Source organism: Drosophila elegans, unplaced genomic scaffold (assembly GCF_018152505.1).
Source record: "Drosophila elegans isolate 14027-0461.03 unplaced genomic scaffold, ASM1815250v1 contig_468, whole genome shotgun sequence".
Taxonomy (NCBI): Eukaryota; Metazoa; Arthropoda; class Insecta; order Diptera; family Drosophilidae; genus Drosophila; species Drosophila elegans.
In genome coordinates this window covers 163,590-189,447 of record NW_024545855.1, presented here as the reverse complement: position 1 = coordinate 189,447, position 25,858 = coordinate 163,590, and the positions used below count along the sequence as shown (strand labels likewise).

Here is a 25,858-nt window from a genome sequence, read left to right as displayed (position 1 = left end):
GAGAGAAGTTCAGATTCCATTGGCCATTTGGCACATGCGAGAGCTTACGCACTTCAACACACAATGTTTAAACCGGAGGCCTAATTGCCGGCAGTTCTGCTGCCATGGCTAATTAATATTTAAAGTGTCTTGGCAACGAGACTTAAGACAGAAGATGGGAAGTTGTACTATACAATTCGAGAGTTTTTGCGGTTATGTCATTTCGTTTGTGTTTTTTTCTGGGGTCCCAAATTTTAGATAGTCTCTGTGGTCAAGAAAGCTGGTGAAAGATGTCTGGGCCCTGGGAAAGTTGGAAATGCCTTTATATAATCCCGCACCGCGTTAGTTGCTTTTACTTGTTTTAATTAGAGGCTCATAAAACGGTGCCTCGAAGGGAAGTGATTTAATTAAAGCACGTTTGCTTAAATTTCGCCATAAAATATGACCATTTTCGCTGATTTACCGCATAGATTTCTGGCTCATTGGGTCACAGTTTTCACCCAAGGTCGAGAGATTCCTCTTTCAACCATACAACACTCCCAATCCACGTCAGCAGCTCACGCAAAAGTGTTTGGAAAAATGCCACGAACACCATTTGCCATTCCAATTAAATTGTGATGAGGGCAATAATGCACAGAATCCCTTGGAGCGCCCCACGCACTTGGAATGGAGTTTTTAGAGTCCGCAGGCCTGTCAATAATCCAAACCGTAAAAGTACATAAAACCATTTGGCACTCAGAAATGAAGAGCAGACCTAAAGCCCTACCTCAACGAAGGCTTCGTGTTACCGCCAACTGCTTTTGTTGTCGTAGGTTCATTTGTAACTAATTTGTGCACAGTATCGTAAAGACAAAGGAGCTTCCAGCCAGACTGGACCCCTATCCCAATCCCAATCCCCAACCCAATCCCGACCTAAAGTCTTAACCCTATTCTTCTTCAACCAAAGAATATCTTTTTTAATTCTGTTTTGTTAATCGTTTAACACAACTGAACGAAAGGTTATAAAACTTATACTTTGTCAACATAAGTATAAGATGAATGGATAAATCAAAAAATCTGCGATATAAAAATGGAAACCACAATATAAATAAAACTTAAAAATTCTCAAATTAATTTGTAAGCATTATTCAATCCATGTTATCAAATCAAACAGAACAAAATAATCAAATGTATGCAAATACATACAGTTTTATATCTGCTGTGCCGAAATTTGTACAAATTAGCTAAAGATTATGATGCCAAAAAACAAAAAAAGTTTGTTATCATATTGGTAACTTCATTATAGTCAACTTTAAATTTGAAAACCTTTATGTTAGAGACAGAGGAATGGGAATATTATTTTGGGAACTCTAACTTTTATTTTAGATAAATAATGAAGTATTAAATCTTCTTTAATTATTACATTTATTTATAGAAATCAAAAAATAGAATGAGTCTTTTGCAGAGGGTTAAAGAAGCTGGACCAGCTGCCGAGGTGTAATCCAATCGAGAACCGACTGACTGGTCAAGTGGTGTTGGTGTTGGATTTCCTGCCCGGTTTTCTGCTTTCTGTTCGAGGGGAGCCGAGAAATGTAAAGCTGATGAATTTGTTAAGCGAATGGCGGGCGATTGAGGTGCGGAGGCAAATGCAAATCCCCCCAAGTGCAATTGGCAACTGTAACAGTAAGTGGACAAACAATAAACTGGCTAATTTATAGCCGCCCATCATCCGAAGATCATCTGCCATCCGGCTAACCAGTTGGCTTCTAGGACCTCACACATTAATAAATCCAGCAAGTGCGCGCTCCGCACGTTGCCGCTGATGATGACGACAGAGAGGCAGCGACGTCGGCAGAAGCAGAAGCAGCGGTAGCGGCAGAGACTGATTTTTGATTTAAGAAGAAAAGAAGAGAAAAAAACAAACTACAAACAGTCCGCAGATCTCATTTATTAGCCGCACTCCGAGGCGTTCACAACGTTCAAAAAGCTGCGCGCTTAAGTTGAAACTCAAACAGAAACAGAAAAAACCGTTGCGTCGGCAAAGCAGTGCGAGGAAAACGCGAAAAATTAACGCGAGAAAAAGTGAATTTAATCGTAGAAAAATTAAAATAAACGTGCGCTCAGCATTACTCATAAATTAATTTACACAATTTATGCAAGTAAACATCTTCACTTGAAGGACACCCGGGCCATAAATTTCACAATCAACTAAATATAGCTAAGGAAAATCAGTAATCAACTTGGCCAACAGGCAGCTGCCATCACAGCCATTTAAAGTGAGTGCGATTAGAACATGGTCGTATGGCCATAGAACGTTAAATCGTTTGCAATTGACGGCTGGCAGGCGGTTCATTAATAAGTTTATAATTGTTGCCCCCCATCCGCATCGAGTTCGTTGCCTGAGTCTTTCGTTTGCAGCGAGTTTGCTGCCTAAGTCTTTCGTTTCGCTACCCCCCGTTTCGAGTTTTTCTTTTCACCAGAGTGAGGAGCGCGGGATATGATTAATCATGGCCAGCCAGCATCACGAAAATGACCTTGGCAATGCGGTTGATACAGGCGCAAAAATAAAACAGCCTTAGATAATTGAAGTCAGTGAGTGGACAAATTAAATTTAGTTTTTCAGTTTCAGTTTCTGGTTGCTGAACTCTGCGAACTGCGTGTCATTAGGGTTTCAAACAATTAAATTGTAATGAGCCCGGACTATAATGTGTGTGTGTGGTCTCTAGAGATTCGCATTTTGCCAAGACACTTTGTTCCATTATCACTGCGATCCCTGATCACCGCCATCATATATCATATATCATGCGGGGCTTGTGATCAGCCAACAAAACAAATATCCAACTTTCTGCAATTTATTTGTTTTTTTATTTTTTTTGGGAATTCTGCCAGACTCGAGAACTAGACAAATGTCTTTATCGGAAAAACATACAACTCGGAGAAGAGATTTGCATAGACACAACCTGTTGAAACGGTGGGCGAACCGCTGACGCCCCTAGTTAGTCCCAAAATTCATTTCATACACAACGATCCCTGGTTTTTCGGCTGATGCGGCGATCAATTTATTTTCCACCGGCTCATTAATCACTGAAGCGTTGAAATCTGCGCCGCATATGGCGCTCGACTCGCTCATTAGGGTAATTGCCTGGCCGGCATCACTTTGATTAGCGTGCATTAAATGCTTTGATTTAAATCAAATCGAAACGAAAATTATCTCTGGCATGTAAGTGCTTCAGTTTATCTATACATATAGTAAAGTATCATACATGTGTATGTGGAGAACGTGAGAAACTTTACAATGTAAAGGCGAATCATTTTGCGCTTTGATGGGCACAGACAATTTATTTGTTATTAAATTATTCGGCTTTGGCATGTGACTTGCAGAAAATCGCATTGGCCACTATATTATTATTATGATTGCGGGCAGTTGGCGATCGAGTTGGCCACTTCGGTTGCTGCCACAGCCACCGCCACCGCCACCCATCGATCAAAACCTTGAACAATCGGACAAGCTGTCGAGTGGGGCGTGGGTGGCACTCAGCACTTTCATTGCCTGTCGCCTTGACATTCTCCCACCTCTCACAAATGCTTATCCAGATGACTGCTTTTTTATATTTTATTTGTTGCTCAATTGTTAAAGCTCAAATAGGCACCCCAAATTGCGATCTTTTCTGGATATCAAAAAGCCCTGTTCAATTCATTAAATGCGTTATTTGTGAATAAATTTCCTGTCCACTCTTAAACTAAATGTTTAGTTTAAGTTCCTGTTTAGTTTAAATTCCTGGTCAATGAAAGCTTATTGTTCATAAAAACGAAACTGAAGTGTAATTTATTTATAATACTAAATGTAATCGAATCGGCAAATGTCCATACATACTGCTTTTTTAAAACTTGTTAAATACTTTTAAAAAAACTATTTTTGGTAATATTTTCTGAAATCTACTTTAAAACGAACTTCTGTTCGAAAAATCATATTTAATTTTAATTTTAATTAATTTTTTTATTTATTATCCCAGTACGACAAGGTTTAGCTTTAGTTTGAAAAGTCATTAAGAGTTATTTATAATATTTTATATTAAATTTCTATTAATAGAAAAGGAATAATATTTCTTGGCAATTTCTAGAATAATCTATATAATTCTAAAGAAATAAAAATATGTTATTTCAAAGCCTATATGAATAGCAATCTCACAGTATCAAGAGTGTTTCTGTAAATGTTATTTTCCTGAGGAGTTCAGAAATCAAACCATTTTTTTATAAATAAATTTAAAAAACCTTAATTGTGTAAGTGCTAAACCTTGCCAAACCTAAACCTTGTGTAATATTTTCTATTCAAGTTCTAAACGCCCACCTGTTTGCCCTTTTTCAGAATGTCGCCGCTGCTTCCATTGGCTACTTTAATCATCTTGGCCAACTTGGTGGCAGCCCGACCCTACTCCTACGGTCCAAGGGCCGATGCAAATGGGCCGCCCACGAGATTGGCCAACCGGATTGTGGTGCAGTCGCCGTCGCTGGACAACTTGTACATGGACTACGTGGTCACCTCCAAGCCGCTGAATCTGCGCAAGTACAACAAGAACGGCAGTAAGACGAAAAAAACGAAAAAGGATTCGAAAATCTATTACATACCCGTACCCCCACTGCCATTCCGTCACATACCCGGCATCGGTTTGGACTATCAGCCGATGAAAATCAATCCCATTCTCCAGGGCACGGAGAAGACGACCACAACGTCGCCGACGACGACAACGACATCTAGGCCCAAACTGGACCATCGGAATCCCAGTAACGTGTACCGGGTGGAGCACCGAAAGGACTACTACTTCAATGGTCGGCCACACCGACTGCAGGTAGCACATGCTGGTGCAAAATCCGGACTGACGGCCCTCAACCTAAAGTCCAACTTCTACTATAACAAAAACATTATTTATTAGTACCCATAGTTAGCAAATAATAAAAAAGAAAAAGAAAACGAAAACGGTTGCTTTGATTCGGGGCGTTTCGTAAGCGAATAGTTTAAGAGGCTTTTGTATGGGAAACGGCAAAACCTTTCATCTGGATCGCATTTCCTATGAGCCGAATTGACGAATTGACAAAACCCCCCGAATTGGGTCAAAATCAAGCAAAAGAAATCGCTGAAAGCTGGGGGAGCCATTAAAACTGATGATATCTGTTCGGATCATGATATAATAGTTAGGCATCATTATTAAGACGGCTTCCGCATCGGTAGCATCATCGGTAGCTTCAAATCATCAGCTTTACGTGTGGTCCGACCATCTCTCCAATCCATTTAGTAAAAGTAATTACTGTCACCGTTGTCTTTGCGCATGCCAAATGCCTCGAGTTGTGCAATAAATAATAATAAATAATAAGGAGCTCAAAAGTGGCAGATTGAATTGGGCAGACGATGAATTTCTGGCAATTAGAAAATATTTATGGCTATGCAAATTCATACATAAATGCCCAGTGGAGTTGAGGAGCTCATTAGATGATTGGGTGCTTTCACTTGTGAAAATTCAGTGCGTATGCGTGAGAAAACTTAAGCACAGTTGGAATTCTCTCAGTGGAACTTCTTGATCATAAACTGATTAAAGTTGATGTTGTTTTTGATCGTTTCCATTTTTATAATATATATTTATATAGCCATTTCATTACCCGAATTCATTTGTTTAACGTTTAAGACCTTTTTTAAAAGTTAATAAAAATTCAGATTTTAAGCTTATAAATTATAATTTTAGAAATTTCTATTGTACCTAAAAGAATATTCATAATAAAGCCATAATACCCTGATTTTATTCGTTTAACGTTAAAGACATTTTTATAAGTAATCTATCTTACCAAAAAGACTTTAATCTGATCAAGTTTAAAATGTGGTTTAATTTAAATGTGGTTAATTTCTTAATGATTATGAGAATTGTTTTTATGACAAGACTTAGATTTTGAGATGTCTGTTAATGGTACAATTAGCTCCACTGTATTGGAACCCGATAAAATTAGGGCCAAAACGGCGTTATTGGCCTACAACCCGTTGCCACAACAGGGCGCCTAGCAGCGGCTGAAAAATGTTATTGAACAAATTTATGGCTCCATTCAACCCATCCTCTTTTTTCTGCCCATATCTCAGCAGGCAGTTTTTACACTTAATTTGGAATTACCCGACTACAAACTATTATTCGCTCCCAGTTTGATAGATATATTTTGTGTGCGGCAAGATGAGCGTGGAGGAGCATGCCCCGGAGTATGTGTGCAATGTGCAACTCCATGTGGAGCCCGGTGAGCGGCCCAAGTTGCCGCCTGGTTGCCCTCCTCCGTTGGACAGCGGCAGTACCGAATCGGAGCCACAACACTCGGAGGAGTGCTGTGTGGAGCTGGAGAACGTGACGGTCAAGTTCCGGCTCACGGAATCCGACATCCTGGCCCAGGTGTATCCCAACTGCTTGACCCTGGGCGAAGTTAAGCAGGACATTGCTCGCAAATTCGAAGTGGAACCGGGATCATTGGTCCTACGGCAGGATAATCGCGTGCTCTGCGATTCCCTGCCCCTCAACTCCACGGCCCTGGATGAATACGGCATCCATGAGTTCCAACTGGAGCTGTGTGCGGAGGGCAGTCCCTCCTCCAAACTGGATCTGGACGTCTACTACGAGTGGGTATCTAAATTTTATTTGATTACAAAAGTCTTTAAAAATACCTTCCATTATCATCAGCAAACATCGCTTGGCGGACTTCATCACTGTCCACATTTCTGGAGAGGATACCCAGGATGGTCAATCCAAAAACGTGGTGGTGGAGATTGAAAATGCGGCCATCGTCAAACCTTTCTTGTGCGGCTACCGGGATAAAAACACTGGCAAGGAGTATTTGGATGCCTTTACCCAAACTGGTCCCTATTTCGACAAGATGAAGTACAGGAAATACAAGACTAGGGATACGCAAACCTGGGAGCAAAAGGAGAAGACTCTGGTGGGCTCTCAAACGATATTTTTTAATATTTAAAATTGATTACCCATCAATCTCCACCAGAACACAGCCCATGAGCAGTCGGTGCAATGCCATCTGGATGGCACTAACATCCTGTATGTATCCGCAGTCAATGAATTTACTATTGTTCCTGGCAAGTACCAGACTTTTGCCCAGAAGGAGCGAGCCGAACGAAAGCTCGAGAAGATTCTGCTCATACAGCGGAATTGGAGGCGCTGGATTTTATGGAAATATATCCACATGAGGGCTAGAGAATATCGGTGGGTAAATTATATATACAGTTGCTGCAAAATAGTAGTAGTTTTTAAACTTACTAAAATCAGAAATTTTTTTTTTATATTTTTGTTAAGTTAAAACTTGATACTAAATAGGACAAATCTAAAAATCCCACATTTATCATAGATATATTATTCAAAACTATTTTTAAAAACGGTTCATATAAAAAAAGTGTTTTTAAAATTTACTTAAAATTAAATCTCATAATAAAAACGTTTTTATTCCTTTGCAAGAGCAGGTAAACGAGGATTTATAGTTATGTTCTAAAATGATTTAAAAGCATACTTTAAGGAGTTATTGACAGTTTTATTTCCTTCGAAGAACTAAAATAACATCATAGGCTTATTTAATGTAATTTTGTTCATCGACAAGTAGGCATTATGATAAATTAAAAGAAAGGGTGTTCTTTGCCTTAAACGCACTTTTCATTGTTCCACAGCTAATATTTTAACCGCATCTATGTATTTAATAGTTAATTAAATCTGAATGACATTTTCTTGACCAGTCGCCTGGTCCAAAATCGCGAGCAGGAGGATGAGCGTTATGAAAAGTGCGTGGAGCAGCGTGTGGAGCGGCATCGAGTGATCAAGCAATTTCCCCGCAACAAGGACGACTTCGATCTACTGTTCGCCGAGGTGGGTCGCTGGAAAAAGGCTGAGCTGAAGCGGATTACAGCCAACTACGAAGGTCCTGCCCGCATCGCTGAGGTGAACATCCTGCTGGACAAGGAGATCCAGCTGCTGAATGGCGTGGAGCGACAGCGCAATCTGGTTTACAAGGCCATGGAGGATTTCCGCAATGACCAACTACTGAAGGAAATGGGTAAGCCGATCGAGTGGATCGGCTACAAGGACACCAAGATCCACATGGATCTGTTGAGCACACAGCGAGTGCGCTTTCTCACGGAGATCTACAAGGATCTACGAAAGCCACGCAACAAGGAGGATCGCTTGAACTTCATCCGCCAGGTCATGACAGTTTTAACCGAGGAGACTTGCTATCCCAATTTTCCCGAGCTCTTCGATCTCTTTGAACGTGAGAAGAATCTAATGCTCTACGCCAAATCCTTTGATGTGGAAATTTTGCGCAAACGCCAGACCATGTTGTTCTTTGATTTGATAAAGTTTCAGAAGGACAAGCCCAAGGAGAGTGAGTATGGATCATTAATTCTTTGAACATTTTTAATATGTTCTACCCAGGAACTCCATCGCGCATGTGCATTGTGTGCAAGAAGGTTAAGACCTATGCGGAGTTTGCCATCAGGACTCGTCAGAGTCATGTGGACACCTGCAAGCACTGCTACTATCTTAAGGTGGATGCTGCATAGATTACTTTGATATGATATAATAAGATCCACTTACCCACAGCTAACGGCCACAGAGAATACGGTGTACCAGTCCATCTTGAGATGCATCCATCGGGATGAGCGCAAACGCAAGTGCACCACGTCCTTTGCCTTTGTGATGCAGCCAGATGATGTGCGCCACATCATAGACAAGATATGGCATGGACACTCGGCCCTCAGCAAGACCGAGAATCTCAGCGAACTGAGGTGAGTTCTCTACGAGATAACTTATAAATATTATTAAGTATAATTATTCTCCTGCAGATTGCCGCGCTGGAACAAGAGCGATGACTGGGCACCTTGGAACTGTGTTTGCCTCACGGAGCGAGAGACGCGAGATCACTACAAGATCGATGACATCGAGAAGGTGTACGATGCCAAGTTCATTCTGCACATTGGCAATCTGCACATGCTGGCCCGCAGTCTGTTCCACACCTTGGCTGCCGTGGCCATCGAGTTCCAGGAGACGGGTCAGTGGTGGAAGGTGGGCATGAACAAGCAGCGCTCCAGCAAACTGGATGCCATTTAAAATAAACTTAACTTATGGCTATCATAACTTATGGCTAGACACACTCTCAATCATTTGGGTTTAGCTTGTAATTCAGCGCCTAATTTAACATTTACAAAATTTAAACAATTCAAATATTGATCAATCATTACAAGGAGAATTAAATAAAACTACAACTGCAATTATTTGCTACTTGCAATCGCCTTGAACTTTGCCTCCAAATACTGAACGCGCTTCAGTAGTTTGTCACTGGTGCTGAACTCGTTGTAGGGCACGGGAATCACGTGGTAGCCACTCTTTTCCAGCAGGTCAAATGTCAAGTTCGTAACGCCGCTGCCACTGCGATGCGTTCCGTGGCAAATGTCATGGAAATCAATGACCATCAGGGCCACCCTAAAAACAGTAGAGCATAAATACCGGCAAGAAAGTGAAAGAGATTTGGGATAAATCACCTAATGGCTTTGGGGTTTTCCTTGTCCAAGGGCAGGGGATTTCTGTTAGCATCAAAGTGGCACACGGCATCTGGAATGAAAGAGGATCAGGGAAATTGTTCGACTAAAAAAGGGGTATCATACCTATAAGGAAGCCCATTTTACTGTCCACCGCGCTCTGGAAATGATTGCTGGCCGGCAGCAGGCTTTTAAGAGCATCCAGCATGCCATTGACTAGCACTTGTTTTGCCTTGGGATGCGCCATGGGCACCTGGTAGGCAGGACTGTCGGCGGACAGCAGAGGACCCTTGTAGTCTGTGGCTAATAGCTGGGCATAGCTGTTCAGATTGAGCAGCCTCATTTTGGAGGTGGCTGTGATGCCAGCCTTGTCCTTTTGCAATTTCTCTAAGAAGTCCGCACTGCAAGTACATTATAAAAATAAAATTGAAAATTTTAAGGTTTAAGTTTAAGGACAAACCTCAAAACTGAAGCCAGATGACTGTGTTCCACTAGACCCAGCATTGTGAGTGACCACACAAAGCTCAGCCACTCGGATTGCTTGGTGAAGTCTTCACGCACAATGGATTTCACCAGCTTGTTGCTCACTTCCTCCAACTGGGCGCTCTTGAAGTTCAGCAGGGCCGAGGTAAGGAAGTAGGCGCTGAGATCTTGGGGACGGCAGATTTCGCTGTTTCTCAAGAGCCACTGCGTCAGGGATTCCAGGATATCTAGAGCAAATCTGCCTTGATTAGCAGTTATGACTTGGAGTGGCTATATAGGTAAACTAACCCAAGTCCCGGTAACGCAAGATGCCCAGGCTGGTAATGATGGATCCCACAACGGCGGACTTCTCCACGTTCTTGGGCAGCGCCGTTTGGACATCCGCGCAGACCTTGGCGCCTAGCACAGAGTCCTGGAAATTCAGCGTGGACATGGCGTACAGCACATCCGCTGATTGCTTCAGATCCAGTGCCTCCGATGCGCTGCTAATGTTGAAAGCCAGGGAGCGCAAGAGCGGAGTGCTACGCCGCTTCCTCTGGGCCAGCGTGCTCATCACCTTGACCATCTGGGGCAGACTGATGCTGGCTATCAGCTTGGCCGCCTCATCATCGCCAGCTACGCCTAGCACCGTGTTCAGATCGTCCGTCCGGAAGCCGGAAATCCGCTTGGCCTGGCCATTGCTCTCGCCCAGAGTCTTGCTGTTGCCTCCATTCCCACTTTTAGGCACAGTCCTGCCCAACATGCGGCAAATCCGCAGGAATCTGGTGTCGTTCTCGAACTCCGAGATCTTCACCCGATCCAAGGTGCTCCACTCGGCCAGAATGGAGACAATCCTGAGGGCATGCTTCCGTGAGAAGGCGTTGTTGCTCTCCGTGATGGACAGCAGTCCGTTGACTGTCTTGGCATTGATGATGCGCTCGTCTATCTTGCTGGAGGCCAGGTTCTTGCTCTCATCCTTGGGATTGTCGTTTTTCAGGGACTCGAAGGCGGCGGCCACCATGTTGCCTGTTCGTATTGGAGCACCAACTGGTTAGCAATGTATAGGAGGTTTAAGGAGCTATCTACCTCGCGGTTTTCTGGCCACCGCCTCTGCAGCCGGCGTGCGTGCTTCCGGCTGCACTGCATCTGCATCCGATTGACCACCTGGGGTGTGGGTGTTGGCCAGTGGAACGCCCGCCGCCCGCACATTGCTGCTGTAGGCGGCTCGGCGGTATAATTGGCTAACAAAGCTGCCGGTAAAACGTTGCAGTCCCAACATTTTCAGTCAATCTACACGCTGCAAGAAACCACAGAAGTTTACATAACCTTTTTGTTTACATTTTGAGCGGGCAGTTTTCCGTTTTTTATCGTATGCCAAGGCCACAGCCTTATATTTATGACTTGTTATAGCCTTTTTTCATTGAAATCATTTATGTTTCATTTAGTAAATCCTTTAATTTAAGCAAACTTTCCTATTGAACGTTGAGAATCCACAGATGACGGCAGCGTTCAGCTGTTTGCTAGTGTTGATTAACGACCGCATAACGTTTTCCAAAGTCTTGCCACACTGCCCAAGTCAAGAGGCAATTTTGCAACACTGGGGACAGCTCACCAAAAAAAAATTAGCTGCTGTGATTTTGTTTTACAATTTTCGTTTAAATTTTTACATTTTTGTTTGGCGGATAGCGCGGGTGCGAGTCAAGTGCGCAATTTCCATGCAAAAGTGCAAAACGCGAGTGCAAAAACACACATACGAGAACGGCACGCCAAGCGAAAACGAGTTCGACGTCTCTTGTTGTAGTTGGATTTTCCAGCCACCTTTCGACGAGATTGTGTGAAAAATTCCGAAGCATTCGACAGCTCCAAAATGGTGGATAAGTTCATCAGCATGTGGAAAGTGCGCGAATTGGCGGACAAGGTGTAAGTGATCAGGAGTACTTAACTATTGGGCTGTGTGTATAACAAGCCCCTTCAAATCGAGTGACTGTGGAGCCTCCCACGCCCCAAGTTCCCGATTTCCCGCCACGCCCCCTACTCCACAAAGCTCTATCCTTCCCAAAACTCTGAGTATCATCAGAAAGATCTCATTAATGGATGCACTGCATCAGGGAGTTGGATTAGGTGCACATTTTTACCTGTTTTCAAGGTTGTTCGTAATTCCAAACGAGCTTTACACACACAACCACATTCCGATATGGATATCCATGTGAGTGTGTGCGTGAGTGTGTGTGAGGCTTTATCAAGAAACAATTTGTTTGCTTCGACTGCCCAAATATAACAAAATGTTTCCACCTGTGCTAACACTTCCACTTCCAGGCTTTCCAGTGAAACGGGTGTTTGTGTTTCGCCATCGAATTATTAATTAAGGTTGCCCCCTTTCACCTGCCCCCTCTATGGTGGTGGTGCCATCTAAAATGGCTATAGTTCCAATAAATTAAAGCCAATGGAGCTGCTATAATGTCACTCAAATCATTAGGCTAAGTGAAGTTACTACAGGGGATTCGGGTACACTTTTTCTAGCCCTTATCTCGAACTGATAAGGAATAACTAGCTGGAACTGGGCCGTTCCATCACGTTTCCAATGTCTATCAACGTCGCAGTCTTATTATTTATTTATTTATCTCTATCTGGGCTATGTAAAGCTGTATTGTCACACACCATTTATTTCAAGATACCTGTTCTGATTAACCGGGGCTTTATCTGTTTGTATATCGAGTCAATTGAACTTATCAATGCATTAAACAAATAGGCTTTCTTTAACTTTACTACTGGAAGCTTTACGTGGTTAATGTTTTAAACTTACGAATAATGATTAACGTCCCTTTATAACTTTTTTTAAAATCAACTAAATTTAATTGTTTATACTTTTTAAACAGTAAAGTTTTGGGTTAAGGTACATATATATATATAGCTTTTCTTTTAAGACTCTTATAGGAAAGATGAAATCATAATATTTTTAATATCACATACCATAAACGTAGCTTGATTTACAGGTTTAAAAGTGTTTTTGCGATCTAATTTGGTTAGCTGACTTAAGGCCTAGATATGTTTTAGTCATCTCAAGCAATATTTAGAAGCTAGATTTGATTTACAGCATTTTAATCTCTTGCCAAATCCTCTTGCAGCACCAATGTCGTAATGAATTACACGGAGACGGAGGGCAAGGTGAGGGAGGCCACCAACGATGATCCCTGGGGACCCACTGGACCACTCATGCAGGAGTTGGCCTACTCCACTTTCTCCTACGAGACGTTCCCCGAGGTGATGTCCATGCTGTGGAAGCGCATGCTGCAGGACAACAAAACCAACTGGCGACGCACCTACAAGGTATGCATTAACTTTAGATGAGTCAATAAAGTTATTTACCAAATTCCCTCACTTCCAGAGTCTACTTCTGCTAAACTACTTGGTGCGGAATGGCTCCGAACGGGTTGTGACCTCCTCCCGGGAGCACATCTACGATCTGCGCTCGCTGGAGAACTACACGTTCACCGACGAGGGCGGCAAGGATCAGGGTATTAATGTTAGGCATAAGGTACGAGAGCTTATAGACTTCATTCAGGACGACGATCGGTTGCGCGAGGAGCGCAAGAAGGCGAAAAAGAATAAGGACAAGTACATTGGCATGAGCAGCGATGCCATGGGCATGCGCAGCGGTGGCTACAGCGGTTACAGTGGAGGCGGCGGCAGCGGCGGTGGCTACAATGATGGTGGCGACTACCGCTCTAGCCGTGGCGACAATTGGTGTAAGCTAGAAGTTCATTTCTGAAGGCTACACACCTTCCATAAACTATTCTTAGTAATTAATGATGTATATTTTATCTACAGACTCTGACAAGAACGCCGACAAGGATCGCTACGAGGATGATGATACTCACTACGATGGAGAGCGCGAGGGATCCGACAGCGACTCACCCAGTCCAAGGCAAGTGAACGACAAGCTCCCACTGAACATGACTAAATAATTAATGTTACTTTTACCACCTCAGACGTAACTATCGCTATAATGACCGCGCCAGTCCCGCCGAAGTGGCCAGCGAGGCCAAGCCCTCCAGCCTCAACATGAACATTCGCTCGAAGACTGTCAGCTCGCCGGTTTCCAAGCAGCCCACTTCAACGGTGGCCGCCAAGCCGACGCTGTCCCAGAAGAAGATCGATCTGGGTGCGGCGGCTAACTTTGGAAAGCCAGCGCCAGGCGGTGCTGCCGGCATTCACTCGCCCACGCACCGCGACACACCCACCAGCGTGGACCTAATGGGCGGCGGCTCGCCCTCACCGTCCACTTCCAAGGCCAACAATAATACGCAAAGCAATAATAACGATCTGCTGGACGATCTGTTCAAGACTTGCTCGCCACCGCCAGCGCAGGAGCAGACACTGAACAGCGCCGCAGTGATCGTGGACGACGACGACGATGACTTTAATCCGCGGGCCAGCGATGCTGGCCAGCAGGAGTTCGGAGACTTTGCCGCCGCCTTCGGTGGCAATCCATCTGGATCGGCGCTCAGCGAGCCACCATCAACGGGCCTTGTTCCGGCTGTCAACGATGAGTTCGCCGACTTTGCTGCATTCCAGGGATCGACTAGCTCGACTTCCGCTCTGGACGGGAATCTGCTGAAGACGGCCACGCCGGCGAACGATTCCTTTGACCTGTTCAACGCTGCTCCCGCCGCGACGGCGGCGGCCACAACGGCCACGGATCTCCTGGCGGGCCTGGGCGATCTGTCCATACACCAAAGCATGCCCATGGGTGAGTTGTAGTTTGATACTCGTAGACTAACCTACTTTTAAGTTTGAATTAAGCTTAGGATTAGAGTACTTGTCTTGGCTTTAGTCACTACATGATATTGTATTTAGGAATCGCTGCATGACGGCGCGTCTCCCGAGCTTGACTAGAGCCATTATCTCTACCTCGAGCTCCCCCAGACCCACACACAAAGATACACTCTCACACACATCCTTCCACACAAAAACGGCAACATATTCCAATCGGATGCACTCGTTCTCTTCTCATTCTCTCTCGCAGCTGTCGAAGAGCAGTTGGCATCCGGTGGCGATTCGATGTCGCCGTCTCCGCCTTCCCCGCCGTCGGAGGCAGTGCGTCTGGCCCTGGCCAAGGCGCAGAGGCAGCTGCGCGACTTGGGGCAGGTGCAGAGCGCCTCGGCCACCGCCCAAGTGGCATCCGTTCTGCGGGAGCTGCTGCACGCAAACGCCCTTCCCGGCTTTGCCACCCCGGAGCAGTTGGTGGGCCTCGATCGTCAGACGTGCGACTGGAGTTCGCTGGCCAACAAAGAGTATGCCGCCTTGGTGAACCAACTAGTGGAGCTATTCAGCCAGGATTGGCCAGAACCGTCGCGGGATGTGGATGTGCTGAATCTTTTTAAACTCGATCACAGCTTTGATTACATACGGGTTGCCTTTGAAGCGCTGCTGGGAAAATTGAATCAGTTTCCGGGTACAATCACATCGTTGCTGCAGGATCTACTCAAAGATGATGGCCTAATTGCTATCGCCTTGCTGCACATCTCCCGCCAGAGAGGATCTTTGATGCAGCGGTTCGCCAGGACCATTAAAGTAATGCCGGAAAGGCGTGTGGAGGAGCTGGATGCCCAGGTGAAGGCGTTCTTTCAGCTGCTCATCGGACTGCCAGCCCAGGTGGCCAATCGGTTGGGTCGCAAGCTGCCGGAGATGTTCGCCCCTGTTGCTTACCAGCGGCTCCTGCTGCGCCAGTGGCTGAAATCCCTGCACTTTGTGCTGCAATGCGATGATAGCGAGGATTGCTTTGATCTGGAACCCTACTCCTGGCTTCTCTCACAACTCGTAAATCTAATTTTCGATGGACCAACGTTGGAGGGTTTCCTGCGAGTGCTTAAGGACTATGCGGTGGCCCCCAGAGGAAGGAAATTAGTGCATACCATTGTGAAGGAACTTGATCCTGCAGCTTGTGTGAAAACCGCTCAATCGGCGCTTTCGGCGGAACTGAATCTCTACGTACTTTTAGGGGCTTCCGCCCTGGAGACTCCCCACTGGAAGCACTGCCTGCTCCAGAAGTTGCCACTCCAACGGACTCCGGTGGAAAACAAGCAACTTAAGACTTTGGCGAGCTATCTGAATGTCGTGGCTCCTGCTCAACTGCAGGTGCTCTTTAATCAACTGCTGGGAATCTGGTCAAAGCGAATCTCCTTGCATAAACTGGGCAGCCAAGAGCACTTGGCCATATCCAAATTGATTGTGCTGGCCAGTAAATGCCTTTCCCGCAGTCTTCAAATGGATTTGGACACCAAGCGTCAGCTGCACGATGGACTGAGTCACCATTTGCAGTCGCCAGATGCACTGCAGCGACATGTGGGCATGAAGACAGTAGAGCTGCTCTTCAATTTTATGGCTTTGCCTGATACAAAGGAGGAAGATCGCCTAAAATTCGATTACGATTCAATGCGTGAAACTCGGCAGTGGCACATCTTTGAGGAGTTTGATGAGCTGGCTCGCTTTGAATGCCCCAGCAAGTCGAAATCAGATGAGAAGCCAGGTGAAGAGCAGTTGAAACAGTTGGAGTCACATCTCAAAGAGTTTATGAGTAACTCAGAGGAAAAGGAGCAGCTCAATCGCCATAAGATTGAAACCAAAGCAAAGCCACCTACCAAAACAGAAAGTGTCAGCATGCAGCTGGACTCGGATGACGATGAGCCACTGGATGAAGACGATGACGATGATTTGAAGCCCTACGATATGTCCAATGACATAACCAGCACCATTGAGGAGCGCCCCAAATTCGTTATAGACTTGCTGCAACTTCTCCGCACAAAAGTGGAGAATTACCAAGTGTTTGAGGGCGCTTTTGGTACGGCCGAGCAGCTTATTCGTGGCCAGCTGGCCAGGCATGACACTCAGTTGGCCATTGATCTGCTGCAGCTATTCCTCGTCATGGAAATGCAGTTCTACTATGAGCACTTCGAGCGCACACAATTCAAGTGCTGTGTGGCCATTTGTGTTTCGCATCCGGGAGCCTGTGCCGAGTACTTGTGCCGCCAGTTTCACACGGATAACACCTGCTATGCGGCCAGTGTGCGCATCCTGATGCTCCAGGTGCTGGCAGCGGCGGCCAAAGAACTATCTGGCGACGAGAAGCAGGAAGCTGAGAGTGAAATCCTGGACATTGTGCCGCCTGCAGCCAAGCAGCCGCGCAAGTTTGAACTCTACCAGGAGGAGGAGAGTCCTGCCGCCCGTCTGGCCGCTGCCCAGCGAATCATCCGCGAACGTCTGCGTGCCAAGACCAAGCGCTATTTCAGCAAGTCCAAGGCTGGGGCTCGAATTGAAAAGGCCAATCCATTTCACCCGGTGGCAGGCACTTTCTTCTTCAGTTTGGTCAGGGGACAACGGACACGCCAGATGCTTTTCGTGAAGTACGAAAACATATCGCACGACATTGACACCCAGTTGCTGGTAAATCTACTGCACACCCTGTCCGTGATTATCATGTGCTCCCAGAATTGTCCACTGCTCCCGGCCATGACCCGCGAGATCTTCGACCTGTGCGCCTTTGTGCGCTTCAATGCCGAGGCTCGTGTCCGAGCGGCCACTCTGCAGCTAATAGGGATCGCACTGGTCACCACACCGGGTCATGTGCTGGCCCAGCACTTTGCCGAGTCGCTGAACGAGCTGCAGCGCTGGCTGGAGGACTTTGTACGATTGCCCCTCATCGGTGGGGAATCCTCGGAGGAGTGCCGGGATCTGGCCCAAAGCATCCTGGACACCTGCTACAAGCTGTTCGATTCAGCAGCCATGGAACAGGCAGCCTAACCATTCTTAAGAAGGAATTGAAAAACTAAAGATTTCTTTACTATTAAAACTGTATTTGAAATACATAAACCTTATGCTTTTCTAAAGAAAAAGAAAGACAATTTGATGCTTTTAGTTGTTAGAAAGCCATATATAAAATAAAATAGTTCCTGTTTAAACAACCTACATAATTATTATACATCTCACAAGAACATTGTCATTGAAACATAATCTCATAATTTGGCAAAGCTAATCTTATATTTCATACCTTTACCATTAAAATTTTTTAAAGAAAGTATTCGACGCATCTCCACTCACAAACATAAAACATTGTCCTTAAGCATTTCCTTAACATTATAAAATAATAATAATGGACTCACAGAAGAGATGTAATTGCTAGAAATAAGTTATATGATGATTATGTATTTCTCGCTTCGCCAAGCCATTGTATTACAGGTATACATAAACGGACTTACTTCATTTAAACTACTTTCTTTGTTTATTCGTTTTTTTCTCCCACTGCATATTTGTATTGCAAACCACACACACATCGGATCCAATTTTATTTTTCAAATATATATGTACTTAATTATGGTGAATTGAAAAGCATTTTTCAATATTCCGGGCATTGTGCGGCCACCGCAGCCGCGGACTCATTAGGTAAACCAATAACAAACCCCAATAAATCAGCAATAAGCGCAATAGCCATATAACAGATACCAAATCTATTCTTTGACTATGTAATTGCACTTGATTTGCTGCGCAAACGCTTCCGAGTAGTAGTTACCACCTCATTAGCCGATCACCCAGTAGTCGCATTTGCAATTCTATCGAAGCCACACATCCAAAGCAGCTTTTTTGTGAAACCGAACAAATAAACCGAAAGTGAAGACCCCGAATAACAATATTATTGCTTTTGTGTTTTTTCCAGACAATATGCTGCCTCCCATTGCCGCCGTCACGGGCAATAATCTGCTCCAGCCCATGTCGATGACCAATAATAACAACAATAATAATACCAACGGGGGAGCAGCCACCGCCGCTCCAAGTGTGCAGCCCACCAGTGTGGGTGCCACCTGGTCGGGCGACCTCAAAGGCGGCAAGATGAACATCGACCTGGACAACCTGCTCATGAGCAAGACGGGCAAACCCAGTGCTCCGGCTCCCTCGATGAACGCCCTGAAGACCCACAGTCCGACGAAGGGACCGCTAAATGTGCAGACGGGAGGCGGAGGATTCTCCGGACTTTCGCCGATGACCAGTCCCAATATTTTTGGTTCTGCGGCGCCACAGCAAAACATTCCACAAAACCAACCAGCATTTGCCAACTTTGGAGCGTTCCAGCAGCAGCAGAATCACAGCAATAATAACAATAACAGCTCGTCGGCATTCGACTTGTTCCAATGATATTGTTTAGCCTAATTCAACCCCCACCAGCCTTGAACTACTTCCCCCCAAAACTTCCACTCTCACATTCACATTTTCACGATCGCTAAACCTGTCAGTTCTATATATGATTTACGTTTACCTACCTACCTACCTACTCCCCCTTGCTGTATAAAGTTTGCGAAGCGTGCAATTTGTTGCTAAATTTATTGTTAAACAAGTTCCCCCACCCGCGATGCAGTTTTTCGGATCACATCCATGAATTCCACATCCGTCCTGATTGTCCACTCGGAAACTGAATGTCGTCATCAAATGCAATACACTGTAGTTGAATAAATGGTTGTACTGAACGGATTTGTTAGCACAACGCGCGGACGGACGACGGCTGAGCGATCCATCATTGAAATTGTTAAACAAAATACTACAAATATTGAAATCAAACAATTTTAGCAATAGTTAACGTTACGATGTGTCTGTATATAAATTGAATGTAAAAGAAATATGAAATATAAAAGAAATGAAACCAATAATTTTTAAATATTGTTATTTACTTAATTTTAATTTTAATCAGTTACAACCGGAAATGCAGAAAAAGCTGATAAGAATTTTATTATTTATATCATAAATGATCATGATAAAAAAACCAATTCATTTCTCGACAGACATCACTTAAATTAAATTAATTAAAAAAGAAATCTTTGAGGTTTATTATTGACAAAGATGTTCAGATAAATTGAGGTTTTCATTCCTTTTCAATCCGTGTAATTCAAAATCAAAAGGCAAATCTTATTCGGTGGGAGTACCCTCCAAAGTATGTTTATTAAATGTGGATCCATTAGGGTCAAAGAAAATACAGAAAAAGCTGATAAGGTAAAAGGTACTTAAGACTAAGCTGAATGTAATGGAGACGACTGATTACGCCACCACGGCTTCCTTGTTTTTGTTCTTCTTTTTCTTCTTCTTCTTTGGCTCTCCATCGTCATTTCCATTGCCATTTTCAGCCTCGGCGGCTGCTCCGTTTCCATTGCTGGCGCCATTGGCCTCACCCTCATCCTCCGCCACCCGCTTCTTCTTCTTGTTCTTCTTTTTCTCGGATTGGGGAGTCACTGCTGCCTCCTGGCCAGCTGCTTCGATGGCCTCCTTCATGACCTCGATGTTCTTGCGCGGCACATCGCCGGACTCGTAGAACTTAAGGCGATCTTCGACCTGCTGCTTCAGAGTGTCACCAAACACGCTGGTTGGCTGCTCCAGGAAGCAATCAATACGCGAGGCAATGGAGCACTTGTTGGCCAGGAACCGGGAGATGCGACCCTTGTTCTTCAGGCCAGCGCGACCGATGAACGAGGAGTGATAGATGAGTCCATACTTGGGCGTATTGGAGCGGGTCTTTAGCGCACGGAAGAGCGCCTTCTCGGCACCCAGAATTTGTACAGTCGATGCCGGGTACTTGGCCAGATTGGTCAAGCTGCCAGCATGGGAAATGAGGCGAGCACCGACCTGGTCGCCAATCAGCGACTGCAGATTGGGAGCCACCAGGTTCATCTTGTTGTGCAAGTAGGTCGACAGCTTCTTCCGGTACTCTGAGAGCTTGACAACGCGCTCGGCGAACAGCTCAATGTTCATCAGATCCACAATGGAGATGTCCATGCCCATGGACATCTTGGCGGCATCGATGATGGCCTGCGCCTTGGCCGAGTCCATTACGATCTTCTCCAGATCCTCAAGCTGGTCTTGCGTGAGGTTCTTGCGGTCCTTGATGAACTTGGCAGACTTGGCGAACATGTAGTTATCGGGCACAATCTTGACCAGCTCTGGGAAGTGGTAGGAGTACCACTCGCGTATCCGCATGGAGAATGTATTCACATCCTTGTCCAGCTGATCAAGCAAGGCAATTGACTGGATGATCATGTTGTCCGAACGATGCACGTTGAACTTGACCTTGGCACGCGAGTAGCTGTGGCCCAAACCCAGTTGAGCAACGCCAGCAGACTTGTCGGTGAATCCTGGGGAGGAAGGGAAAAAGTTAAGGGCTAGTTACAGTGTCATTTTGTAGGCCACTGACTAACTTACCTTTGACCAGCTTAGCGAAATGGAAACGAACTCCTCGCAGGATCTCAGGAACTACTCCAAAGTGGCTGCACTGCACGCCAACGGACTCGGTGATGGCTGCTCCCAGCTTGGCATCTGCAATGCCCAGGGTACACTTTTTCTTCTTGAGCTTGGCAAAGAAGTCATCCAGGAAGCTGAGCAGATCCTGCGGAACAATGCCCTCGGAAATGGCGTTGATGTTCTCCAAAGCGGCGATGGCCGTCTTGAAGGGCGCAAATCCCGCCAGCTTCACAATGGAGTTGAACTTGGCGAGGTCCGTGACCGAGGACTCCACCTGGGGCAGGAACATGGACACCTCCTCGAACTCCTTGACGGAGAAGATCGAGAAGCCCGCCGCATGCTCGTACAGCACATACAGGTTCGACTGGAGGCGGGGAAATGGTATCAATTTGGTGCGGTGGCAAGCACATGTGTTTTAGGGTGCTCCAACAGGTAAGGTTAGTTTTCGTTAAGAAAACATTCCAAACATTCGCCTTTCACAAGGAGCACTTAATGTAAGATGTTTAAACAATATGTACTTACCATATTTATGCCGAATATATGCCGTTTTTATATAAAATTATATATTTTAATTCAAACACGATGCTCTAGCAGTTGTTTTTCCACGTGCTTACTTAAAAGTGTGACCAGCAGCAGGCTAGTATAGAATTGTCAAAGATATACTAGAAAAAAATACCAAAGTACCGTACCGTATAATTTCAACAGGCTGGCCACGTTGATAACCTGATAACCTGTCGCGTTGTCCTTCTCGCACCTTCAGCTATCTCTGTCTCTGTGTGTGAAAGCAATTTTATTTTTATTTATAACAATTTTTGCGTTTATAAACACAACAGAAATAAATAGTTGGCTCGGCGCACTTCCTGGAATCGCTCGTATCAGCTGTTGGCTATTGGCACCAGCTTATAGACTGATTCCGATACCGTTTGTCAGTTTCCCTGGAGAAGAGAAAGGAACCTGCAACGAATTCCAGCCACTTTTGTTGATTATTATTCGGCATTAATTGTGTGAAAATCGGCTGATCAAATCGGCTGACACGTCACAGGAGAGCCGGAAAAGCGGTGAGGCACTCGCCGGAAAAGTCAGCGCACAGGAAAATTCCATTGGAGGCCCAGTGAAAGGCGAGCACAACACAACTACTACATGCCATGGACTTTTTGTTGTAAGTTCTCGGGCGCAGAATAAAAAAAGCAACAGAGTGTGCAAACTGCCGTCCTGTTGGAGCACAAAGAAAGCTTGGATCACTCCCGCCCCCAATTCGGACCTTGTGGCTTTGTTTTCCCTTTTCGGGGTGATATCCCCTACTCCAATGCAGTACAACTTCCCCAAACTCTTTTGGGGGCTGTCCAGAAATCCCTTCAAAACGAATTCCAACAGAAAGTCGAGTCTTGTGTCTGAAATCCATTCATTTGTTTCCAAATTATAGTCGCATTTTAATAATTTTCTTATGAGTATCAAAAAATAATTAAGAACCAAATTCCCACAAAAAGTTAAACTAAATTATAAGATTTCTGGGACATTAACAGAATTCTAAATTCGAAAATAATTGCCCTTCTCCCACAGCGGCTCCCGTTCCAGCAAGACCTTCAAGCCCAAGAAGAACATCCCGGAGGGCACCCACCAGTATGATCTCATGAAGCATGCGGCAGCCACCTTGGGATCGGGAAACCTACGCAATGCAGTGGCCCTGCCCGATGGTGAGGATCTAAACGAGTGGGTGGCCGTCAACAGTGAGTATACTATAATTTATTAAGGCACCGAAGAAAACCCATCTTAATGGTTACTGCCTTGCAGCCGTGGACTTCTTTAACCAGATCAACATGCTATACGGCACCATCACCGAATTCTGCACCGAGGAGACCTGTGGCATCATGTCGGCTGGCCCGAAATACGAATACCACTGGGCCGACGGTTTGACCGTGAAGAAGCCCATCAAGTGCAGCGCCCCCAAGTACATTGACTATCTGATGACCTGGGTGCAGGACCAGCTGGACGACGAAACTCTGTTTCCCTCCAAGATCGGCGTGCCGTTTCCAAAGAACTTTCACTCCTCCGCCAAGACCATACTGAAGCGTCTGTTCCGCGTGTATGCGCACATTTATCACCAGCACTTCACAGAGGTGGTGACGCTGGGCGAGGAGGCCCACCTGAACACGTCCTTCAAGCACTTCATCTTCTTCGTACAGGAGTTCAATCTGATCGAGCGGCGTGAGCTGGCCCCGCTGCAGGAGCTGATCGACAAGCTGACGGCAAAGGACGAGCGGCAGATATAGGAATCACTGCAGGGAGCCGCAATTGCCGGCGGTGATGGCGGTGGCCTGGGCTTGCAGTTGGACTTGTGATGGGAGCGCTCCGGCAGACTCGTGTATTACGCTTTAGTTAGTTACCGCCTTTTCTTTTAAGTTTCGTTCACTGCTTCGTGGGGTGCCTCCCACTAAAAAAAAAAAAAAAAAAAACAAAACAAAACATAACATAACAAAAACAGCCGATCGGCGGAGATAACCGAACTATAGCGGGCTAATTGCTGATCCAGAGCAACTACTATATTTTTATATGTGAATCGTAACTTTAAGGAGTATAAATCATATTTATATGTATATGTAAAGAAGAAAACAAAAAGCATCAGCAGCAGCATCAGCATCTGCAGCACGCCTTCGATCACCAACACATCCAGCTTTCGAGAAACAACCAATATTACGTTCACAAACTATGCGTGTTCCCTTGTTTATCGTTTTTTCTTTCTGTATGTATTGTATGTATTTATTACTATTAAACTATCGCTATATAGCTCGGAGTCGTCCAGCGGATCAAGCGATTTTGTAATGCAAACCCCAGCAATGTGAGGCGACGCTCGACAGCACCCAATAACTGATAATAATTGTAGACTTGATAAACATTTTTGATACGTTTTATACTAATAAAGAGAATATTATGAATAAAGCCAGCTCTCTTTTAGGTTTATCGTGCATTGACAGTTTGTTTTAAATCAAAAACAAAAAATGAAACGAAAAAAACCGGTTAAGATTAACATGTTGAAATACCTTTCATTAAAAAAGTATTCAATATATATACAATTAAGGTTTATTATGGAACTAAGGAGTACTTGTAGTACGGGAAGGTTACTAAAATATGACAACTCATACTGATACATTTGCGCATTGTAAATGTTTTCGACTAATCTATAGCATTCGGCTAATCGCCTTGTTATCACTGTCGCCACATTAACCCCAATCACTTGAGCTGACTTTTGTATTTGTCTTGCTCCACATAGAAATCGGCATTCTGCTCCACCAGCTGCTTCCATTTTAGAGAGAGCTCCTTATAGCTGAGCCCTTGTCCACCTAGTTCTTTGGGCAATTGGTCACAGATCACAGAGGTGCCCTCGCGTCTCAACAAAAGTCGGGATCTTATCTTGGGCGTCATAAATATTCTGAAATGACAATCCAACTATATAGTAGGGAATGATTATAGTTTAGATATTACTCACCTGAAAGTGTTTAAAAAAAAGTTCACATGACGTGGTGCGTTGGTGAACTCCAATAGCTTGGGCTGACATGGATAGGCGGTCCAGCTCTCCACGGATCGCTTGATGAGCTTTGGATTCATTTGGAGGGCATGACCCAGTTGGACGCCTTGCATGTCCAGAATGGCCACCATTCCACGTGCACAAGTCTCCGGCTCGAGCTTTAACAGCAGGTCCAATATCATTTTGCTGGTCTGAGAAACAAAGGTCGATTATATATATATACAGTGTAGACAAAAAGTTATATAAGTTATAAAAAACTCCACTATTTAACTTATAATTTTTTTATGTTTCATTTTAAATATAGATTTTAATAAGCCGAAAAAACCGAAAAGTTCAAAGGGCAGCTGTGGGTTTCGAACCAAGTCTTTCGTATGGATAGGTAAAATGATTTTTTTAACTATAATTACGTAGAAATAAATTTAAAATTTATAAAAGTTTTATAAAAATTTAAAATTTATAATTTATCTGACCTTTTCGGTATAGATAAATAGTTTTTTCTGTGTATATATCTAAGCACGTTCATAATTCTTGACTCACCTTAAAGACATTGTTCTGAGTGTGTAGCTTGGGATCATGAGCCGCTGTCCGGATGACCACCACCATTCTTTGTTCCGCATCAGCGCCAATGGGTAGAAAAACTCCCAGATTGAGTAACTCCTGCATTTCGGGCAATTTGGGATCGCGATTATCAAACCATTCAGGGCGCTCAGCTCGCATTTGATAGAAGTTTTTCAACTTTTTTTTGGTACGATCCACATCGAATTTGGAAGTTCTCAGAAAAAAGTGGAGGTTCTCGAAGGTGTTGCACCCGTTGATTTGGGGATTGGCCAGGAGCCAATCGCTGAGATCCTGCACCTGCCTTAGAACCCTTTCGGGGTCACCATCGGCGGTGGTGACTTGTCCTTGTCGTCTGGAACTGCTGCTGCGCGACCACATGGCGCTCTTTTGAGGGCGACAGCCGTCGGCGAACTAAAACCATTGTTTATAAACAAATAGCGACATGTACTCGCCAAAATAAGCTTTGCAACAAGCTTTTACGCGCACTCAGCGCTTTCTTCTTTTTTTTAATCGCATTTCGCACTGGC

General features: G+C 44.7%; 7 protein-coding genes across 8 annotated transcripts; 4 read left to right on the top strand and 3 right to left on the bottom strand.

Annotated features, from left to right (window-relative positions):
• The first annotated feature begins 1,899 nt into the window (after positions 1 to 1,899).
• Positions 1,900 to 4,920, top strand: LOC108148574. The gene is made up of 2 exons (XM_017275619.1): positions 1,900 to 2,234; positions 4,325 to 4,920. The coding sequence occupies exon 2, from the start codon at positions 4,326 to 4,328 to the stop codon at positions 4,887 to 4,889; it is 564 nt and encodes a 187-aa protein (XP_017131108.1). The 5' UTR covers positions 1,900 to 2,234; position 4,325; the 3' UTR covers positions 4,890 to 4,920.
• Positions 4,921 to 6,005: 1,085 nt separating this feature from the next.
• On the top strand, positions 6,006 to 9,113 carry LOC108148730 (IQ and ubiquitin-like domain-containing protein). The gene is made up of 7 exons (XM_017275909.2): positions 6,006 to 6,601; positions 6,663 to 6,918; positions 6,979 to 7,196; positions 7,718 to 8,361; positions 8,412 to 8,524; positions 8,580 to 8,764; positions 8,822 to 9,113. Exons 1-7 carry the CDS (start codon positions 6,168 to 6,170, stop codon positions 9,084 to 9,086), a joined length of 2,115 nt encoding a protein of 704 aa, XP_017131398.1. The 5' UTR covers positions 6,006 to 6,167; the 3' UTR covers positions 9,087 to 9,113.
• Positions 9,114 to 9,139: 26 nt separating this feature from the next.
• Positions 9,140 to 11,534, bottom strand: LOC108148731 (FAST kinase domain-containing protein 4). The gene is made up of 7 exons (XM_017275910.2): positions 11,449 to 11,534; positions 11,063 to 11,273; positions 10,286 to 11,002; positions 9,975 to 10,224; positions 9,641 to 9,915; positions 9,518 to 9,587; positions 9,140 to 9,458 (listed from the first exon to the last, which is right to left on the bottom strand). Exons 2-7 carry the CDS (start codon positions 11,253 to 11,255, stop codon positions 9,248 to 9,250), a joined length of 1,716 nt encoding a protein of 571 aa, XP_017131399.1. The 5' UTR covers positions 11,256 to 11,273; positions 11,449 to 11,534; the 3' UTR covers positions 9,140 to 9,247.
• A 20-nt stretch (positions 11,535 to 11,554) lies between these two features.
• LOC108148729 (clathrin interactor 1) lies at positions 11,555 to 19,671 on the top strand. 2 transcript variants are annotated; one of them, XM_017275907.2, is made up of 6 exons: positions 11,555 to 11,896; positions 13,102 to 13,303; positions 13,362 to 13,722; positions 13,805 to 13,901; positions 13,966 to 14,726; positions 15,003 to 18,241. In XM_017275907.2, exons 1-6 carry the CDS (start codon positions 11,844 to 11,846, stop codon positions 17,774 to 17,776), a joined length of 4,248 nt encoding a protein of 1,415 aa, XP_017131396.1. In that variant the 5' UTR covers positions 11,555 to 11,843; the 3' UTR covers positions 17,777 to 18,241. The 2 variants fall into 2 exon arrangements, with proteins under 2 accessions (XP_017131396.1, XP_017131397.1); XM_017275908.2 differs by lacking the exon at positions 15,003 to 18,241 and adding an exon at positions 18,687 to 19,671 and having other exon boundaries at positions 11,569 to 11,896.
• Positions 19,672 to 19,930: 259 nt separating this feature from the next.
• Positions 19,931 to 21,887, bottom strand: LOC108148814 (nucleolar protein 56). Its single transcript, XM_017276065.2, has 3 exons — positions 21,773 to 21,887; positions 21,212 to 21,614; positions 19,931 to 21,144 (listed from the first exon to the last, which is right to left on the bottom strand). The coding sequence occupies exons 1-3, from the start codon at positions 21,773 to 21,775 to the stop codon at positions 20,057 to 20,059; spliced, it is 1,494 nt and encodes a 497-aa protein (XP_017131554.1). The 5' UTR covers positions 21,776 to 21,887; the 3' UTR covers positions 19,931 to 20,056.
• A 143-nt stretch (positions 21,888 to 22,030) lies between these two features.
• On the top strand, positions 22,031 to 24,187 carry LOC108148816 (MOB kinase activator-like 1). The gene is made up of 3 exons (XM_017276069.2): positions 22,031 to 22,409; positions 22,811 to 22,977; positions 23,042 to 24,187. The coding sequence occupies exons 1-3, from the start codon at positions 22,396 to 22,398 to the stop codon at positions 23,518 to 23,520; spliced, it is 660 nt and encodes a 219-aa protein (XP_017131558.1). The 5' UTR covers positions 22,031 to 22,395; the 3' UTR covers positions 23,521 to 24,187.
• Positions 24,188 to 24,312: 125 nt separating this feature from the next.
• LOC108148815 (retinol-binding protein pinta) lies at positions 24,313 to 25,731 on the bottom strand. Its single transcript, XM_017276066.2, has 3 exons — positions 25,311 to 25,731; positions 24,735 to 24,964; positions 24,313 to 24,677 (listed from the first exon to the last, which is right to left on the bottom strand). Exons 1-3 carry the CDS (start codon positions 25,707 to 25,709, stop codon positions 24,479 to 24,481), a joined length of 828 nt encoding a protein of 275 aa, XP_017131555.1. The 5' UTR covers positions 25,710 to 25,731; the 3' UTR covers positions 24,313 to 24,478.
• Positions 25,732 to 25,858: the final 127 nt, after the last annotated feature.

Coding starts and splice junctions, on each gene's coding strand:
- LOC108148574 (XM_017275619.1), top strand. CDS start 4,326: ATGTCGCCGCTGCTTCCATTGGCTACTTTAATCATCTTGGCCAACTTG.
- LOC108148730 (XM_017275909.2), top strand. CDS start 6,168: ATGAGCGTGGAGGAGCATGCCCCGGAGTATGTGTGCAATGTGCAACTC. Junction 8,362..8,411: donor GAAGGACAAGCCCAAGGAGA/GTGAGTATGGAT, acceptor TGTTCTACCCAG/GAACTCCATCGCGCATGTGC. Junction 8,525..8,579: donor AGCACTGCTACTATCTTAAG/GTGGATGCTGCA, acceptor ACTTACCCACAG/CTAACGGCCACAGAGAATAC.
- LOC108148731 (XM_017275910.2), bottom strand. CDS start 11,255: ATGTTGGGACTGCAACGTTTTACCGGCAGCTTTGTTAGCCAATTATAC. Junction 9,916..9,974: donor CATCTGGCTTCAGTTTTGAG/GTTTGTCCTTAA, acceptor ATGTACTTGCAG/TGCGGACTTCTTAGAGAAAT. Junction 9,588..9,640: donor TAAAATGGGCTTCCTTATAG/GTATGATACCCC, acceptor CTTTCATTCCAG/ATGCCGTGTGCCACTTTGAT.
- LOC108148729 (XM_017275907.2), top strand. CDS start 11,844: ATGGTGGATAAGTTCATCAGCATGTGGAAAGTGCGCGAATTGGCGGAC. Junction 13,304..13,361: donor ACTGGCGACGCACCTACAAG/GTATGCATTAAC, acceptor CCTCACTTCCAG/AGTCTACTTCTGCTAAACTA. Junction 14,727..15,002: donor ACACCAAAGCATGCCCATGG/GTGAGTTGTAGT, acceptor TCTCTCTCGCAG/CTGTCGAAGAGCAGTTGGCA.
- LOC108148814 (XM_017276065.2), bottom strand. Junction 21,145..21,211: donor TTTCGCTAAGCTGGTCAAAG/GTAAGTTAGTCA, acceptor CTTCCTCCCCAG/GATTCACCGACAAGTCTGCT.
- LOC108148816 (XM_017276069.2), top strand. Junction 22,978..23,041: donor CGAGTGGGTGGCCGTCAACA/GTGAGTATACTA, acceptor ACTGCCTTGCAG/CCGTGGACTTCTTTAACCAG.
- LOC108148815 (XM_017276066.2), bottom strand. CDS start 25,709: ATGTGGTCGCGCAGCAGCAGTTCCAGACGACAAGGACAAGTCACCACC. Junction 24,965..25,310: donor CTCAGAACAATGTCTTTAAG/GTGAGTCAAGAA, acceptor TTTGTTTCTCAG/ACCAGCAAAATGATATTGGA. Junction 24,678..24,734: donor TTTTTTTTAAACACTTTCAG/GTGAGTAATATC, acceptor TTGTCATTTCAG/AATATTTATGACGCCCAAGA.